The 19,445-nt window shown below is 42.7% G+C and overlaps 1 protein-coding gene across 1 annotated transcript in view; it reads right to left on the bottom strand.

Annotated features, from left to right (window-relative positions):
* GPSM1 (G protein signaling modulator 1) overlaps positions 1-18,638 on the bottom strand; it is a 129,321-nt gene extending 110,683 nt beyond the window's left edge. The window contains exon 1 of the mRNA XM_051980332.1: positions 18,383-18,638. Coding sequence (XP_051836292.1) covers positions 18,383-18,441 — 59 coding nt within the window. The 5' untranslated portion in view covers positions 18,442-18,638. The remainder of the gene's footprint in view (positions 1-18,382) is intronic.
* Positions 18,639-19,445: the final 807 nt, after the last annotated feature.

Genomic DNA, 19,445 nt, shown 5'->3' on the forward strand with positions numbered 1-19,445 from the left:
GGCAGAACACTAAAATTCCCTCTGAACTCAAATAGTTTAATTCTCTCTTTATAAGAAAAAGATTAGATGAAATTTCTTTTTCTATTTCTTGCTGCTGGTCTTTGTTGTAATGTCCAGAAATGCCAATAATTTATGTGGGTTTATTTTATATCCTGCAATTTTGCTGAAGTTGTTAATTGTTTTGAATAGTTTTTTATTATTCTCTAAGTATACCATCATGTGATCTGCAAAAAGTGACTTTTATTTACTTAGTGACTACTCGAATTCTTCAATTAATTTTTCTTCTCTTATTGCTAAAGCTAACATTTCAGTAACCTATTGAATAATAGTGGTAATAATGGGCATCCTTGCTTCATCTGATTTTACTGGGAATGTTTCTAACTTTTCCCCATAACATATAATGCGTGCTGATGATTTGAGATAGATGCTGCTTATGATTTTAAAATTCCATTTATGTTTATGCTCTCTAGTGTTTTTAATAGGAATGGGTGCTGATAAGCCTTTTCTGCATCTCTTGAGACAATCACACGATTTCTGTTAGTTTGTTATTGGTGTGGTCCATTTGCCAATAGTTTTCCCTGCGTTTCTGGTATAAGTCCCACTTGGTCACAGTGCATTATCCTGGTGAGAATTTATTGTAATCATAAGAGAAGGATTAGGCTGCAGCGGTCTGAGCAAAGCAAGTTTATCTGAGGGTAGGTTGAGGGAAGGAATCGGCTCCCCAGCCACCCTTCATATATAGAAGAGGTGTAGAAACCCAGGGCAGTCGGACCACGGTTGTCATCATGACTACCACTATTTTGCTAGTTATTGCTATAGGTTTACAAAAAAGCGGAGAGGGGTTGGAAGCATCATAGCTGAGCTCCCTCAGGAAAAGTGAGGGAGTCATTTGTCCAGGCGAGGCTGGCAGAGGGAGAAGCCTGCACACTGGGATGGGATCCAGAACACACTGCACAGGGAACACTCCAGGGCCTGGAGAGAGGCTGCGTCCCAGGGCAGGAGCAGGTTCCAGAGCCAAAAAAAGAGAAGAGTGTAGATTTTTCATCCTAACGGACTCCGGAGAACAGTGTGGAGAGCAGGGATAGCTGTACAGTGACCCGCATAGCATGTAGTTTGTCTTTTTGCTACATCCAAGTAATTGTTATTTATACTTCAAATGCAGACTAGTCTCTGCCATAGAAGGTAGTCTCGAAGGACATCTCTCTGTTCTCCAGACGCTCGGAGAGAATTAGATATGCCTTTTTAAAAATGGACAAAGTCTTTTAGTGGGAAAACAAAGAAGAAAAAGGACCTCAAGAGATAGACAGGAATCCTACAAGGGGCAAAATGTGGGCGGGTGGGAGAATGTGGCAGGGAGGAGAAAGACAGGGAGAAGGAGCCCAGAATGTTTGGTGCTAAAGAACAGTTGTTCACCTCTTTCTAAAGAGCAGGCGACTGGACTCTTTGGGGGCAGCTGCCTGTTTTCTAAGGAGTGATGATCCGGATCCACAAGTGCCAGCAGGCATTAGATCATGCAGTAAGGACCCGAAGAGGAAGGCATGAGTGGTGGTACCTAAGGGACCCTGGGCAGCTATTTGTCTGCCTGATAAAAAGGATGGAGGTCTGCTCTATTCCCAGGGCATAACTAGCAGTGACAAACAGCTTTCCGAGATAACTCTCCACTGATGGTGATTCATGAGGGCACAAATGATACTGCCAAAGGGAATCTAGAATGCATTGCTAAACATTATGAAGTCTTGGACAAGAAACTAAAGACCTTAGGGGTACAGGTGGGATTTTATCACTGTTGCTGATCCAGACAAGGGATTTGGAATAGAAAGGCGTATCTGGGGAGTGAACAGGCTGCTAAAAATGGGATGAACTAGAACTGAAGTTCCCATATACATCAAAATATTTATCATAATGGGGCAGCTAGACGGCGCAGTGGACAGAGCACCAGCCTTCAAAGTCAGGAGGACCTGAGTTCAAATCTGGTCTCACACACTTAACATTTCCTGGCTGTGGGACCCTGGGCAAGTCCTTAACCCCAAGTGCCTCAGCAAAAAAAAAAAAAAAAAATATATATATATATATATATATATATATATATATATGTATATATATATATATATATATATATAGAGAGAGAGAGAGAGAGAGAGAGAGAGAGAGTAAAAAAACAATGTGGGTGACAAGAAAGAACTAGAAACAAAGTAAGATGTCCACCACTTGGTAAATAACTAAAAGATACACACACACACACACACACACAAGGTATGTAAAAGAGATAGATTAATGTATTGGAACATTATTGGGCTATAAGAAACGCTGACGGGTTTAGACAAGCAATGGGAAGACTAACAGAAATTGATGCCAAATGAAGTAAGCAGAACCAAGAAAACAATATACATAATGACAATAATATAAATGGAAAGAACAACACTGAACTGCATGATTATACGTCAAACTTGGAAAAAGATTAAAAAATGTACCTTCCTCAGTTCATTGGAAACATATCTGAGGAAGTAAGGGAGTGGAAAATTCTTCATTACCTTCAGACACCCTTGATGTTAGGCTAACCTTGATATACTACTGTATTCCTCCCCATCTCTTCCTCCTTCCCCCACCTTTTTAAAAAAAAAACTTATTACAAGGGAAGGCTTGTTAGGTAAGGGAACTGAAAAGGGATATATTCAGAAATAGAGATGATATTTTTAAAAAAGAGAGAGAGCAATATATTTTTAAGATAAGAAAATGGGGTTTGGATTTCTGGATCATGGCTTAGAATGAGAATGATCAGCTTCTGGTTAGAGATAAACTGTACCTAACATATATTGGTAAGGATGGATTTTTCTATAGAAATGAAAAAGAGGCTTTAAATTGAAAGAAAGAGAAGAGAAAGCTGCCAAGCTGGGTATCCTAGGCAATTGTTACAATATAGAAAGAACCCTAGTACACACAATACTAGTACGTTTTTAAATTTGTAGGAAACAAAATACAGTGTACTGCAATAAAACTCATGGCTTCAGATATTTCTACTGAGACTTGTTGAGGTGAGACTCAATGTCCCTATGTGCCCGGGATTGTGTGCTAAGCACTTTACAATTATTATCTCGGTTGATCCATCTATTTCTTTCTGTTCTGTTCCTACTTAGATCTGTAGATTACTCAGATGTCAAAGTTACAATTCTATCTCTCCCCATTAATCTTCCTCAATGCTCTCTACCATTCTTCCCTTCTCTAGTTCCTGGGTTTCTTTATATATCATATTCAGTATCCTTTCCTCGCCTGTCTGCACTTCTCTCCGTTTCCTCCCCACACCCCCACCCCTATTTATTACGTTCCTTTTGAATAATTTTTACATTTTCAGGTTTACATTCCTCTCATGAGTCTCACCTCAACAAGTCTCAGTGATACTTATGGAGTCAAATTTGTTTCCTTTCATTTGGATCTCTAGTTTGCCTTGCCTCCTACCTATAATATTAGTTATTGTTATTTTTATTGAATGAATGGATAGCAATACTTCTGGATAACCTTCTCAAAGGAAATTTGAAAAAAACAGTTAATTCAAGTGACTTTTTAGGTTTGGGTCTGTTGTTCCAGCTCTTCAGAAGTTGTTTCTTCATTCTAGGAAATTTTGAGAATTGTAAATGAACCAAAAACTCTTGAGTTGTGGCTAAATCACCTTCCTAGGTTTTCTTCATGTGTGAACAACTGAAAGGACATCAATTAACACACACCCTAATCAATTTTGGTTTCTTAACCCTTCCTGACAGCTGAGAGACCAGGATCCCCATAAACGAATCAAATTCCTACTTTACACTGGATGTCAGGGAGAAAATGAGGGAAGAAGACATATGGCACAAAGGAAGAGAATCACAGTCAAGTGCAAGTGGGGTACATTCTGGGAGCATGGCAGCTGGCATCTGGGTTACTTTCACCGAGAAAGGGCGTTTTACCAAGGGTAAATGTTCAATTATTCCTGAGCTGGAGGATCCTGTTTGTATTATAGATTCCACATGAAAATATCAATACTCCCAAAACTATGGGGTCATAATATGGGAAGGGGCTAGGGAAATAGCAGGAGTCCACCAAAATAATTCTGTTGGTTAGAGAAAGTAAAAGAGAAAGGAAGGTTAGCCATTGGGTTGTTTGAGAGAGTTCTTAGAGATTTCTTTTCTAGTCTCTTCTCCTTCAAAGTCTTCCTTAGCAGCAAATGCTGTGCTCTAACTACCCTCACCCATGCGCTTTACTGGAACCCTGCTGACATTCAGATCTGTTTGTTATTTAGAATTGTGGAAAGGGGAGAAGCAGCCAACTAGGGTCCCCTCTATGACTGACTGTCACTCATATACCATTTCCTCTTTCACTTTACCCAGGCAGATCAGAGTTCTGTGGGAAATTAGCCCTCAAAGAACTGAGTCTCTGACCTTCAAGAAGTGGGCTCCCCCTGTTGACTTACAGCGTTTAGCAGCAGTGAGGATCAACTCTCTACGCAGTTTCCTAGGGTTTCAGAGTGCTGGGACAACTCTATAAATAGCTCCTGGTGGATTAGTGGAGTCGTTAGCCTTGAAAGAAATCACTTCCTTTGGCCTTTGGAACAAGGGGAGGATGTGTAGAGAGAGAACTTGACAGCTGGGCGAGTGTGGCCATTTTTGTGGGGGGAGGAGGTTCTGGCAGCCCTGATCCCTGTCTTTATAATTGTTATTGCATCTCTCTCCTTATCAATGACTGTCTCCCTGCCCTTCTTCCACTCTATAGGATTACTTCTCTTTTCTTTTCTGAGGATGGACTGTAGCCAACATGGTAAAAGGTTAAAAACACCACGTTTGAAGACTCTGTTCCTTCATCTCAGCCTCGGTTTTTTTTTTTAATCTGTAAAATGAGAGATTTGTATTAAATAATGTCTGAGGTTCCTTTCAGCTATAAATCGTTGATTCAATGACCTGGAAAGTGAGGAGATGGGAACAGGCCCTTTTCACAAAGCCAGTCACAAGGAGGGGTCTAGAATGAAGGAACCATGAACATGTTTTGTCTTTCCTTTTTCCCCTTGGGGATTTTTTTTTTTAAAAAAAGGCATTGAGAGTTTCTGGAATATAGGCTTAGCAAAGTGACCACTGGGCCCTCTCCTGGGCCCCAAATTGCCATGCGTCCAGCTGTCAAGGTGAGAGAAGCTGGTACCAGTTAGCAATGTCCAGTTAAGACCTAGGGACAACAAAAATCCTTTGTATAATCCTAAAGTTCTTACTCTGTGACTTTAATTCATTGTTCTCCCATGACAGGCAGGCAGGACAAAGATTTCTATTCCTCTTTCACAGTCAAACAAGGAACTCCTGAGGCAGAATGGGTTTTCTAAGATCTCTCTTGGCCTCTGTTAGTCTCTGTCTGTCTTTCTCACACACACACACACACACACACACACACACACACACACACACACACTTAGCATAGGTAACTACCTCTCTCTCCATAATGAATATCTCTCCCTGATCCCTACTGTATAATTCAAATGATCGCATATATACCTGCCTGTTCATATGTTATGTCAGTAGAATGTTAATTCCAAGAGGATAAAGACTGGTTCTTAGCATAGTGCCTTGCAGAAGAGAGTTGCCTAAAGTATATAGTTGGATAATCCAACTAAAGTGGGCTGATAGAGGATTAAAAAAACCAAAATTTTAAGTTCTAAATCTGTGATGGTGATAATTCAACAACCTATCTCAATTTACACAATCCTCACTGGATGAATGGAATATTTGATAAGAGAAATCAAGGCTTCTCCGAGAGTAAGACAATAGGAACAGAATACCATTTCTTCTCCTGACAATTTGGATTCTGCTCTTCCACTTCTGAGGAGGCACTCAAGGTTTGGGATTGCCCCCCCTTCCCCAGCTCCCTGACTAGAAACACCCTATCCATTCCCCAGACCCAAGATGAAATTAAGCTGGCTCAGGAAGGGATGTTTAGAGATCCCTGAGTGTAAGTCACTCAGGATCTTCATCTTGACACCCAAACAACCAGAAAAAAAGTTTTAAAAATGTTAATTCAATAAAGTAAAACAAATGCATGGTTTGGTTCCATGTGGATAAGCCCTAGGTGAGAAATTGAATTTTTTATTTTCAGCCATTGTTTTGGCTTCCTATAGACACTGCCTGAAAGGACCAAAGGAGATAGGTTGCTTAGTAACTGGGATATCCCTGAAGCATTACTGGTTCTCAGAGGTCTTTTGGGGATAGCTCAAAGCCTCATAAACTGGGTCTTTGGCAGACATTTCCTCTGGTAGCTTCAGGAATGAAAATAAAGGAACTTGGCCCTAATGGGTAGGAGTGTAAATCGTAATTTCTTATAAACCTTGTCCAGTTCATGGATTCATAGAAATTCAGTGTTAGAATGAACCTTAAAAATAGTAGAATTCTCCCAGTAACTAGAGGTTAGTTTTGGATTTCTTTTTCAAAGCTGGTTAGGCCCATGCCTAGGAGACCATGATTAAGAGAGAAGAGCTTAGAGGTTACTATTACATTCTCCCAAACCCTCAAACAAATACAAACTGGTAAATGTCCATCACTAGGAAAAATCTAGGAATTCCCATTAGGAAAATCCACAGTTGCCACTGAGGGGCAATGGCCTCCAATCTCAACACAATCACTGATAATAGAGGCCTCAGGCTAAGTGGTCCCAGTCTTGGCCAGGGAGTAATGGGGGTGGGCAAGGGATAATTGGCAGACTGAGGAGTAGAGTAGGAAGAAAACTGCCTCTTAAGTGGCCTCTGAGGTACCTCCTGATTCTGGAGCTATATTTTATGATTTTTCAGAAGATCAAAATAAGATAATTGTGGTCCAGTGATGGGACAAAGATTATTTCTCCTCCTACTCCATCCCCATCCCCTTTATTCTTCTTATGTTTCCTAAAATCAGCCAGTGAGATGATACCCCTCTAAAATCTGGCCTATATAGTCACCATTTGTTCCTGTTTCCTTTCACTAGGTTACTCCTTCAATAGAGACTATTTCAGTGGAATATAGACTATGGTGAGAGAGAAAGCAGCAGGCACCAGGGACTTTTATCCTTGGCTCAAATTCTCACTCACTTTTTATTGCCTTCAGCTCCTGCCCTTGCTTTTAGACCAGGACAAACAGTCTTCTGTTTACTCTGAAGCACTACTACACACCTTTCACACTGGCTAAAATGACAGGAAAAGATAATGAGGAATGTTGAAGATGATATGGGAAAACTGGAACACTGATGCACGGGTGAATGGGATATTTGGTAGGGAAATCAAGGCTTCTCAGAGAGTAAGACAATAGGAACAGAATACCCTTTCTTCTCCTGACAATTTGGATTCTGCTCTTCCACTTCTGAGTGGGCACTCATGGTTTGGAATTGCCACCCCCCGCCCTTCCCCAGCTTCCTGAATAGAAACACCCTATCCATTCCCCAGACCCAAGCTGAAATTAAGTTGGTGCAGGAAGGGATGGTTGGAGATCCCTGAGTGTAAATCATTCAGGATCTTCATCCTGACACCCAAACAACCAGAAAAAAAGTTTTTAAAATGTTAATTCAATAAAGTAAAACAAATACATGGTTTTGTTGGTGGAGTTGTGAACTGATCCAACATTCTAGAGAGCAATATGGAAATAAGCCCAAAGGGCTACCAAATTGTGCATAACCTTTGATACAGCTGTGTCTCTATTGAATCTGTATCCCAAAGAGATCATAAAAAAGGGAAAAGGAAGGGGCAGTTAGGTGGTACCAGGGATAGAGCAACAGCCCTGAAGTCAGGAGGACCCAAGTTCAAATCTGGCCTCAGACACTTAACACTTCCTAACTGTGTGACCCTGGGAAAGTCACTTAACCCCAATTGCCTCAGCCCCCCCCAAAATAATAATAATTAACTTAAAAAGGGAAAAAGACCCATGTGAACAAAAACATTTGTAGCAGCCCTTTTTGTAGTGGCAAGGAATTGGAAACTGAGTGGATGCTCATCAGTTGGAGAATGGCTGAATAAGTTATGATATATGAATGCTATGGAATATTATTGTTCTGTAAGAAATGACCAGCAGGATGATTTTAGAAAGGCCTGGAAAGACTTACATGAACTGATGCTAAGTCAAGTGAGTAGAACCAAGAGAATATTGTACACAGAAACAAGAAGAATATGCAATGATCAATTCTTATGGACGTGGTTCTTTTCAACAATGAGGTGATTCAGGCTAAATCCAACAGACTTGTGAGGGATCTCCATTCAGAAAGAGGACTATGGGAACTGAGTATGAATCACCACATAGTATTTTCACTTTTTTGGTTGTTGTTTGCTTGCTTTTTGTTTTCTTTCTCATTTTCCCCCCTTTCATCTGATTTTTCTTGTGCATCATGATAATTGTAGAAATATGTATAAAAGAACATGTACATGTTTAACATGTATTGGATTACTTGCTGCCTAGGGAAAGAAGTGGAGAGAAGAGAGGGAGAAAAAATATGTAACACAAGGTTTTGCAAGGGTGAATGTTGAAAACTATCTTTGCATATATTTTGAAAATAAAAATTTATTATTAAAAAAGAAAAGGAATTTTTTTTTGTTTTACTTTGTACTCTAGTGCTTAGCACAGTTGCCTGGTACATAGTAGGTCTTAATAAATGCTAGTTAACTGACTAACTTTTCCCAGGAAGATCAAAAGCCTTTGAAAAATTGGCCTTCTACATAATAAATGATGGATACTCAGCCAGTGGGTCTCCTTCTGGTTTGGATAGTTTAGCAGCAGCAGGGAATGGATATTGCTCATTTTTTTCTGGAGCAGATGAAGTAATGATGGAAGACCTGACATCTGAGTGTGGCTAACTTGAGTAGGCCTCTGGTTCCCTGACCTTGTCTCTGTAACCCTGTGTCAATCTCTCTGTCCCCACATATCTGCCTTCCTTTATGTTCTTGATTCTCTTTGGCTTAATTTTCTCCTTTTCCTTTAGCCAGGATGGATGGAGTAAAGCCCTAAGAAGCTATGATGAATAAGGACAGAAACTACTCTGCCCTACTAGCCACAGGAAGGCAGAAGAGCTTGCCACTTCCTGTCTTCCTGGCCTTGGGCTCGGTAGTAGTAGTGCTCCCGACCTCTCAACAGGGCCCCCAACGATCAACCCAGAGTGATCAGGAGGGGAGATCGTGTACGGCAGAAAGGGTGCCTGGGATTCAGGACCAGATCTATATTTTACTACCTGCATGACTAAGATCCAGTCATTTCCCTTCTTTCAACCCAAGATTTCTAACCTATAAAATATAGGGTTTGAACTAAGTGACTTCTAGGGCTCCCATAGTTTGCCCATAGCCGTCTGCCAGGGCCAAATGATCGCCTTCTGGTCTCTATGCCCACTATGGTAAAACCAACAGCTGCTGTGGTCTCCACAAGGCCTTCCTGCCCGATCTCTTCAGGGGGAGGGCTAGGATCTGCCTGCCCAGGTCTCCAGGGATTCAATAAGGGGCGAAGGAAGGAGAGATAGGAGAGGGTGTGAAGCAATAAATGCCATTCAGAAGTGGAGAGATTATCACAGCCAAGGAAAACAAGGTGTGGAAAAGTAATTTCTTGTGCTTCTGTCCTCTCCTTCTCTACAGAAAACCAGAGCTTAGGAAAAAAGTTGGGAAAGTGCTCCTTTGATTCTCCTTTGCAGAAGTTGGAACTATGTTTGTGGGATATTGCCTATATTGTCAGATAAGCCCTCTATCAATCAGTCACTGTTATCACATTGTCCCAGAAGAACCCCTAAAAGAACTAAATCTCAGTGCTTATGACCACTTAAGCAGGGATTGATACTCAGGAAAAGCTTTTATATCTGGATCTAAACTGTTTACCAACAGCTCTCCTCTGCCTCTTTCTCTCTCTCTCCCAATCCATTCCTTCAGCCTAATGGTGCAGAATTCAATGTAGCACCCAAACATTTTAGCCCATTGTAGCTTAGAACTACTAAGTCCAAGAAATTCCAGGTTGTACTAACCACCAATGCCCACTGGTGATTTGTTTCTTAAATAATACCAGTAGGAAGGAACTTTCTCTACTCTTCAAATTGTGTGACAGACAATTTACCTTCTTACCAATCCTGATTTTGTGACTGTGCCTTTCAGAAGAAGGCTGACTCTTCTCCATGGACTCTGAAAATTGAATCTGTCCTCTCAATATATAATTAATACAATCAATGAATAATTAATAAATAATAATATTATAAATATACTATGACAGATATTAGTACAATAAAACAATAAATATGTAAAAATAATACAAATATGTATAACACATTTTATAAAATTATAAATAAAACTAAAGTCTATAAATTAGCAATTAAGAATGAAATAAATAAGAACTAATATAATTTCAATATAATGATTAATATAATGACTGGGAAAGGAGTACTTGCCAGGGCCTCAAAGCTTAACAGTTTGCCCTGCAGCGAAGCTGACTAGCTCCAGCTCCCTCAGTGCAACAGCCATAATATTGGCCATCTAGCCATGGCCTTCATTCCAATAGGCTGATGGAAAAGTCAAACCCAAGTGCCCTGTGACCCGCTGGGAAAGGGCACTAACTCCTGTCTGCTCACATCCCTGGTGATCCACCCCTAAATTTATCTTCTGGTGAGATAAGTTATAAGTAACACCCCTTCTCCCAACCTCCCTTCCATATCTATATCCATAAAGTCTACAGAGCCTGAAGGTGAGGGGAGTATCAAAAACGCCCCCGCCACTGACCACCCTGAGCCCGGGGTCCTGCTTTTGTGCTGGGGCCTTAGAGGGGCACGAGATCTCACTCCCGGTATGTGTGCGGGCTCAGGTAGCCCCCTAAGTGAGCCCGGGGCTCGCTCTCCCTCCCCTCCCCAGGCTGGCTAGCCCTAGTCCGCCCTCCGGTGCTCCTGCTTCTGTTTTACTAATTGCCTTCTAGAAGTCACATTCCCGGCCTTCCTGGCCCTTCAGCGGTCCCCAGCCTGGCAGGAAGCCCCAGCAGTCAGACTCAGTTCTACTTCCAGTGCCCCTGCTCAGGTTGGGAATCCCTCCCCCAAACTCTTGGGTGGGGTGGAGTTAACCACTTCCTGCTCTGCCAGCTGAAGTCCTGCTTTTGTGATTACACCCTTAGAGACAAAGCTGGACTGCGTTTCTGACACCTATATTCAGGCCCCCCTCAGGGTTCCCCCACTTAACGCCCTGGGCTCTCCACTTTGGCCCTCGGCTCCGGGCTAATCTGATTATCTCCCCCACTGACAGTCCCACGGCTGCCCAGTTGGAGCCTCACCGCCCCGGCCTGCTGGCCTGCTCTGCCATCTGATCCTCACAGGCCACTAAACGGCAATGTGGGAAACATTATCAGTTCGACAGGTACTAACACCTGCCTGTGGACCAATTACCTCCATAGGGTTTGGGGGGAAGGGGAAGAGGGATAAAGCAACAATTTCCTATTATGCCCTGCTCCTATCTCTCTGAGGGAAGTCAAGTCTCTGCCTTTATAACTTATATACCTCTTAGAAGCCCCCCAGAAGCTCCCTAAATTAACATCTCAGGAAATCAGTCCAGTTTCCATCTGGCTGCACACCAGGCTAGCCATATCACTGGCAACTATCAACTGTTCTATTGGCTGCTGAAGGTACAAACAACCCTGTAGAAAGGCAGAAATTACCACTGTGAACCAACCTTCCTGATTATCTGCCTGCCAATTTATTATTTAATAAAAATTATTATTGAATAGCTTCTCCTTTTTCCTCATTCCCTGGAGAAGGATGTGGGATATGGAAGAGGGGGTTGGAGGAGGAGAGAGGAGAGAGGAGAGAGAGAGAGAAAGAGAGAAAGAAAAGAGAGAGAAAGAGAGACAGAGACACAGAGAGAGAGAGAGACAGAGAGACACACAGAGAGAGAGAGAGACAGAGAGACAAAGAGAGAGAGAGACAGAGAGAGAGACAGAGAGACACAGAGAGAGAGAGAGAGACAGAGAGACAGAGAGACAAAGAGAGAGAGAGACAGAGACAGACAGAAAGACACAAAAAGATACAGAGACACACAGAAATTTGTTTTTTTTAGCTCAGTCTGGGTTCTACCTGGACCATTATTCTGTCACTGGACTCTGAAATTTAGTCTCCATTGTCTTTAACCCACAGCTCCACCACTCTTTTTGTTTACTGTTTAATTACCTACCAACAATCACCACCTAGCCCTGACCATCAAAGATTATTCATGCCCTCTCCACTTAGTAGGGAAAAAAGTGCCATTTTCTTAGTCTCTTTACCAGTTTTTACATACTTGTGCCACCCACTCTAGCTCTATTAAACTAAATTATTGTCTGGGTTACTTACTCTTCCACTGAAATCAGTGACCACCGTCTTCCACTGGCATAAGTACAGATTTGGGGCAATAACCTAAGCAGGTATTTTAGGGGACAAGTGGCTGAGAAGAGGAGGACTTGTGCTGGAGGCAGACATGTACTAGGGCTGATTTAAAAGCAAACTCATTTTTAGAACATATGAGATACCCCTATAACTTAAGGAAGCCTAAGTTGTCTGATTTTCTGCTAGAAAAAGCCCTAACCAGAACATATCACAGTTAATGTACAAAGACCATTGTCTATAGGGAGAAGGAAAAGAGTCTTTTTTGAGTCTCAATTTGCTTCCTCCCCTTTGGCTTCTTGCCAAAGAAGAGAGAACCTCAATCACCCATGAGCAGAGAGCCATGCCGAGAGCATGTTTGGTATGTCATCTGGGACCTTCATGATGATCTAGATGCACTTAGTCTTATAACTCTGTAAGGTCTTACTTGAATGATGGATTCCTCCAGGGGAAAAGGGAGCAGGGGAGGATTCTGGGTCATAACTGTCCAGGAATGTAGAGAGTAAGGCTCTGAGCCCCTTTAGAAATGATTGGTCTTTCAGGATTAGGTGCTTTATCACCCGTCTGTTTTTCTTTTCCACCTCTAAAACTGAAAGTGTTTCACCTTCTGCTCTTGGTCAGACCCCCACATGGGTGACTTGGGGTCCCAGATTATAGACATGTCAACTTTTCTCTTAGTGTTTCCGAAGGAGAAACAAGGGCAATCTGAGATGGAAAAATGGCTTCTGGGCATTTCTCCAGTTCTCTCTGAGCACTCTCTTGTTTGCTTGAAACATTTTTGACCCCCGCTTTCTAGTTGGCTTGAATGAACTGGACCTAAGGGCCTGTATGAGGACATGCTTGTTAGCCATATGTCTCAAGATTGCTCAGCCACATGGCTCAGTAAATGGGCTCCCCACACTGGTTCATTTCCTGATGATCTGGGACTCATGGCTGAGCTTCAGCTACAGCTACTCTTCTTCTCAGCGGTCCTCCACAGGCTTGCCAAGTGTGAGGGAAGGGATCTAAGTTAGCAAAGAGAGCTCTTCCTACTAGGGAGGGGGCTTGGGAACCACTTTGGAATGTTCTAGTCAAGAAAATTCCATTCATTCGACTGTTCTTGTGGCTGCTCCCCCCCAATGTTGGCCATTCATCGGCCCACCAGAAGATCACCTCAGTGTGTTTGCATTCATAGTTTGTGTTTTGGAGTATTCAGATTAATTATTTAATCAGAAAATTAACATTCCCTGGCCTCCCCCAGTGGGATTTGAAAATATTTGCTGTGTGCTTTTATGCTAACTTAAGGGCTAGATTTTCCCTCTATCTTTCCACCAAAATAACAACTCCTAATTTCATAATGGAAAACTAATTTTATATTCAGGACAAAAATTGGCCTTGTTAGGTAGCTTTTTGGAGATGTACCAGTTTGTTCTATAAAACAAAAGATGCCAACATTAGATACCCTGGAAAGGAAATACGGGTATAACTTCAATCAATCAACCAACAAGCAATTATTAAGCACCTACTCCAGGCACTACATTAAACTAGAGATACAAAGGCACAAATACAACTCTCCCTGCTCTCAAGGAGTTCACATTCTATAAAATTAAGGGGATTTACAGGGAAATAGGGAGACTTGCACACAGACACAGCTCTAGCACAGAGTACTGAATCATGACATAAATACAATATTTCAAAGCGGTAGAAAAGAAAGGCAAAGTCTTATGAAATTTAGGGATGATCTTGGGAGCTATTAATAAACATTGTTCAGTTGTGTCTGACTCTTGGTGACTGCCATTTAGAGCTTTCTTGTCAAAGATACTAGAGTAGTTTGCCATTTTCTTCTCCAGTTTGGTTTACAGATGTGTTAAGTGACTTGCCCAGGGTCACATAGCTAGTAAATGTCTAAGGCTGTTTTCGAACTCAGGTCTTTCTACCAAAAGAAATACTCTGATACTCTATTTATTGTGTCACCTAGCTACCCCCAGATATATATATATATATATATATATATATATATATATATATATATATATATATATATATATGTATGTAAATACATACAAACATAGATAAGTATGCACATAATCAGAGAAACCTGGAAAATATTTAAATACAAACACATATTATGTTCATGTGTATGTATACATGCATATAAATCCAGATTTGTCTGGATTTTGTAAGAACATTACTTTTATAACATTTCTTTTTCCTTGTCAAACTACTGTGGCTGACATATACTATTGTATCCTAAGAGGTCTTCATAAGTAGGACAGATATTATCCTTGTTTTATAGATAAAGCAACAAAAACCTCAGAAAATTAAGCGCCCAGGGTCATATAACATAGTGAACCAGTAGTCTCAAATATTCTAGGTCTCTAGCTCTGAGTTCAGTGCTTTTCTCAGTGCACTGCAATGCTTTTTGCTTGCCCTTTCTCTTCTGAGCAGATGGAGAAGATACATCTCCCTTAAGCTGATCTCATTCTGATCTTGTTCTCTAAGTTGACCAGGTATGGGCTTTCAGTTGTACCACATTGATATTTCAGACTGCACTATCACTGGATGACCAGTTTTCTAAGACAGTTTCTTTAACTGGGGGGGAAGGGTCAAAAAAAATTGGCAAGAGTAAAAATTTCTTACTATATGATGATCAATTCTGATGGATCTGGCCATCTTCAGCAATGAAATGAACCAAATCAGTTCCAATGGAGCAGTAATGAACTGAACCAGCTACACTCAGTGAAAGAACTCTGGGAGACAACTAAGAACCATTACATTGAATTTCCAATCCCTATATTTTCACCTGCTTGCATTTTGTATTTCCTTCACAGGCTAATTGTATAATATTTCAGAGTTCAATTCTTTTTGTACAGCAAAATAACAGTTTGGTCATGTATACTTATTGTGTATCTAATTTATACTTTAATATATTTAACATCTACTGGTCATCCTGCCATCTGAGGGAGGGGGTGGGAGGAAGGAGGGGAAAAATTGGAACAAAAGGTTCAGCAATTGTCAATGCTGTAAAATTACCCATACATATAACTTGTAAATAAAAAGTTATTAAAAAATTAAAATTAAAAAAAAAGAAAGCTACTAAAAACTTTTTTTAAAAAAAGAGTAAAAATTTCTGAAATGGCCAAAAATTCATTCAAAATCAAATGCATAATGAATCCGAGGTATTTCTGGCAGCACTTGCCCATGATGCATTCTATAACTTCACTGCAGCCTTGGTTCTGAACACACAACATGTGCACTTTGCACTTCACATGCACAAATGCTGCCAGAAATATCTCAGCTCAGATTCAAGATGGACTTAGTGCAGCCTCTGTTCATAATTGGGACTCCCAATTATACTGGGTCCAACTGATGAGTCAATTGTATTCTCCTGAAAATGGGAAGATGTTATCTTTTCATAATTATCCTAAGTCCTATTTCCCCCCACAACTCTCATTTTTATTGCTGGTATGACCATTTCTACAGTTACTCATATTTGAAATCAGGAGTCACAGTACTCAGATCTTAAGAAAACTTAGGCATCACAGGATCATTTAGTAAGAGGATTCTTAACCTTTTTTTCACATCTCAGATCCCATTGGCAGTCTGGTGAAACACAGAGATTCCTTTTGAGGATATAATATGTATCATATAAAATAAAATTCACAGGATTACAAACGAAACTACTGTGTTGAAATATAGTTATTAAAATATTTCTTTAAAACAAGTTCAAATACCCCAGGTTAAGAATACCAGATATAGCCAAATTTGTTTCATTTTTATAGATGGGAAACTGAAGCCTAGAAAGTAGAAGCGTCTTGCCTATAGTCATTCAAGTAGTAAACAGCAGGGCTGGGATAGTGCCTCCCTCCCCTTTCACCTACTATGTTATCTGATACAGCTGACTTTAAACTTGTTTAATCCCCACATATGTTATTTATTACCTATGTGAGCAATTTATTTCCCAGTTTTGGGCCTCAGTTTCCCTTATCAGTACAAATGAAGTAGTTGGGCTAGATCAGTAGTATCAAATTCAAATAGAAATGGATCTCATATATTGACTTATCTAATTAACATCATCTATTTTGCATTTTTATTCTGTTAAACATTTCTGAATTATATTTTAATATAATAATTAATACATCAATAATTATATATTGATTGCTTTATATTTTAAGATTACATATTATATTTTAATAATATATTAATTATATCTGATTACCCAGAACTTTATGCCTCCAAAGCTAGATGACTCTAAAGTCTCTTCCGGCTGTAAAATCTAAAATTTTAAGTTGTCTTAGACTTTATATGTTATCATTTTTCTTTTTCCACTGCTATTCCCCCATATTACCTGAGAGTCTCAGATTTGTGGTCACATAATCTTCATTTATTAAGGAATTGTGTCTCTATGAAACTGGAAATTATCCAAAACTATCATCACCAGCTCTGTCCTGGCCTGTGAACTACCATGTCCATCGCTTTTTGCCCAATTCTGACCAATTGCTAGAGACAAGGTATTCTTAAAAATAACTTTTTGTGGTTTTTTTTTTAAACTAGAGAAACTGCAGTTTGGGAGATTGTGAGGAATGACAAGGGCCAGAGTCTCTGATGGTTTCATTGTCCATACTGGGCATGTTGAGGTGGAGACCAAGTGTGTGTGAACATAGTGTTTCAGCCATGATTATTGGGAGAGAGAGAGATTGTCTAAGAGAAAGCTGGTTTCTGTTGCATGGCAAGCGGTCTTGATTATGCCCTGGTGATATGGCACACTACTATATACATATGCATAAACGTACATCAGACAGTCATTTCTCAATTGTCCATGAAGTGAAATCGCATTATTTCATTCGGCAAGGTGCTCTTTTTTTCTCTTTGCCTCCACAATGCCGCTGGAGGCACCCACTTAGTCACGTAGGTGCATCCCCTCCACATGTCTGGCCAGATCTTTTCCTGAGAGCCACAGCTGGGCAGGGGAGGGAGGCGGCCTAGATCAACGAGGAGGAAAACTGAGAGGTGTCTGTCAGGGGGGACTGAGGCCCTTTGGCCGTCCTGATCAGATGAACTCAAACACTTGCTCCCTCTCATCCCTATAGTTCTCGGGGACCAGAAAGCTAGCAGCCAGTCAGAAACCAAACCGAGAGTCCCTCGAGACTGCTTTGGAAGCCCTAGCTGCAATCCCAGGTCCGCACCTCGGGGAGAACGTGCCCCAAGCCACGAGGGGCCCGGGATATCTGTGCGAGAGCTGGGGCTGAGCGACAAAGGCTTCTCCCGCCGCAGCTGTAACAGCTTCCCCGCCGCGGGCCGGATCCGCAGGGCGGGGGTCCTCGGCCATTTCCATCTATGACGACCCTAACTCAACCCACCACCGCCCTCTCGCGCCCTGATTCTCCTACCAGTCGGGGAAAATGCAGCCCCAGCCCAGACCGCAGGCAGAGCAGGGGTTTGCCTAGCCCGGCCCGTGGAGGGTTTCTCGGTGCAGGTGTAGGAATGAGAGCACCGGGTGGCCGAAGTCTGGGGGACACAGCCCCGGAGCTCCTCGACAACAACGCTGGGGGTGGGGGGCTTTTCCCAGACTGGGAGGGGCGCGCCAGCCCCGGGCCGGCAGATCTGCCGGCTTCCCCCACGGCTGCAGCAAAGGTAGGCTGAGGGGGAGCCTGCCGTGTTCCCCGATGCAGACCCACCCGGCACAAGCCCGCGAGGCTCAGGCGGGCACAGCACAACCCGCAGCCCGGCGGCGGCCGCCCAGCTAGCCAGGCTGGGCTTTGTCTGCTTCCCCCCGGCTCCCGCCCCCTTTCTCGCGAGGGGCAAAGGAGAGCCACGCACACGTGCGAAGAGCCTTTCTTTTCCGAGGAGGAAACGGGGGTACCCGGCACCGAGGAGGGAGGACACGGCAGGCGGGGCGGGCCGGAGGAGAGCGTCGGGCTGGATCGGGGCACCGCCGAGCCTCCCTTGGGAACGGAGAAAGTTGGCCGGTTGGGACTGGAAGAAGGGTATCCCGGGGACTGGCTAAGCCGCTGCTGGCCTGAGTGACCGTGGGTGGGGGGCGGGGAAGCAGGCAGTCAAGCAGCCCAAGGGGTTCTTACCTGGAATAAAGTCTCTTGGTGGCTGAATTCTGGAGCTCATCACTGGTCAAGCAAGCCATGAATTACCGAGAAGAGCCGGTCCCTTCGGGGCTCGAGCACTCAGTCGGCGGCGGCAGCATGAAAGGGCGACCAAATCCCAGAGAGGCAGTCCCAGGGAGAAAGGCTAGCGGGGCGCTGCTCCCCGGCAGGCTCCCGCGGCCGGCAGACAGATAGCGAGCGAGAACGCTGGCAGCAGCGGCTAGGAAGTGATGTATAGGCGAATAAAGTCTGGGGCAGGCCCCTCCCTCGCCCTCCTGCCCCCCGCCCCCCGCCCGTGATGTCATACTCGTACACTGGGGAAGGGGGGACGGAGCTGACTTTGCTCTTCGGTGACCAGCCGCAGCCGCCCCCCCCCCCAAGCCTTCGCTTGGTGGGGGCTGCTTTGGGGCTACTCAACAGCCGAAGACACCCGGATGGCCCCTTGGGCATTGTTTTCTCTGGGGGGTCGGCGCGAGGGGACTGAGGAGAGGGATTCCTTCGAACCTGTTCTGAACAGGGACAATAATGAAAAACACTTCTGGTGAATTGAGAACTTCATCAAAGGGAAGCCTTTTTGGGTGTTGTAAAAAAGAAGCAGATTGTGAGGGTCTGTTCCCCAGAATCCTGATCTGCACAATAATGACAATAATTTCTATTTATATAGCAAGGATTCCTCTAAACAACTCTGGAAGTTAGAGGGAGAGAGGAAGTGTATTTAATCTTCATTTTACAGATGAGGAAACTAAGTCTCAGAGAGCTTAAGTAATTTGCCCTTGGTCACAGTTATAGAAAACTGAAGCTAGGACGTGTTTCCTGAGACTAAGTCCAGTGCTCTTTCCATTATACCCTAGCACTTACTGACTCCACTAACTTCCGGCACTGACCTTCTTGCTAGCTTCTCTCCATTCGGTGGGAAAGGGAATTTCTAACGGCATTGACCGGGAACATTCAGAATGGAGAAGTCACGATTAACTGGGCAATAAAAAATGCATAAGGATGACAATGTGGGAATGACTTTTTGGTTTCCTAAGCATTGCTTGCCAAG

This window comes from Antechinus flavipes, chromosome 2 (assembly GCF_016432865.1).
Source record: "Antechinus flavipes isolate AdamAnt ecotype Samford, QLD, Australia chromosome 2, AdamAnt_v2, whole genome shotgun sequence".
NCBI classification, from domain to species: domain Eukaryota; kingdom Metazoa; phylum Chordata; class Mammalia; order Dasyuromorphia; family Dasyuridae; genus Antechinus; species Antechinus flavipes.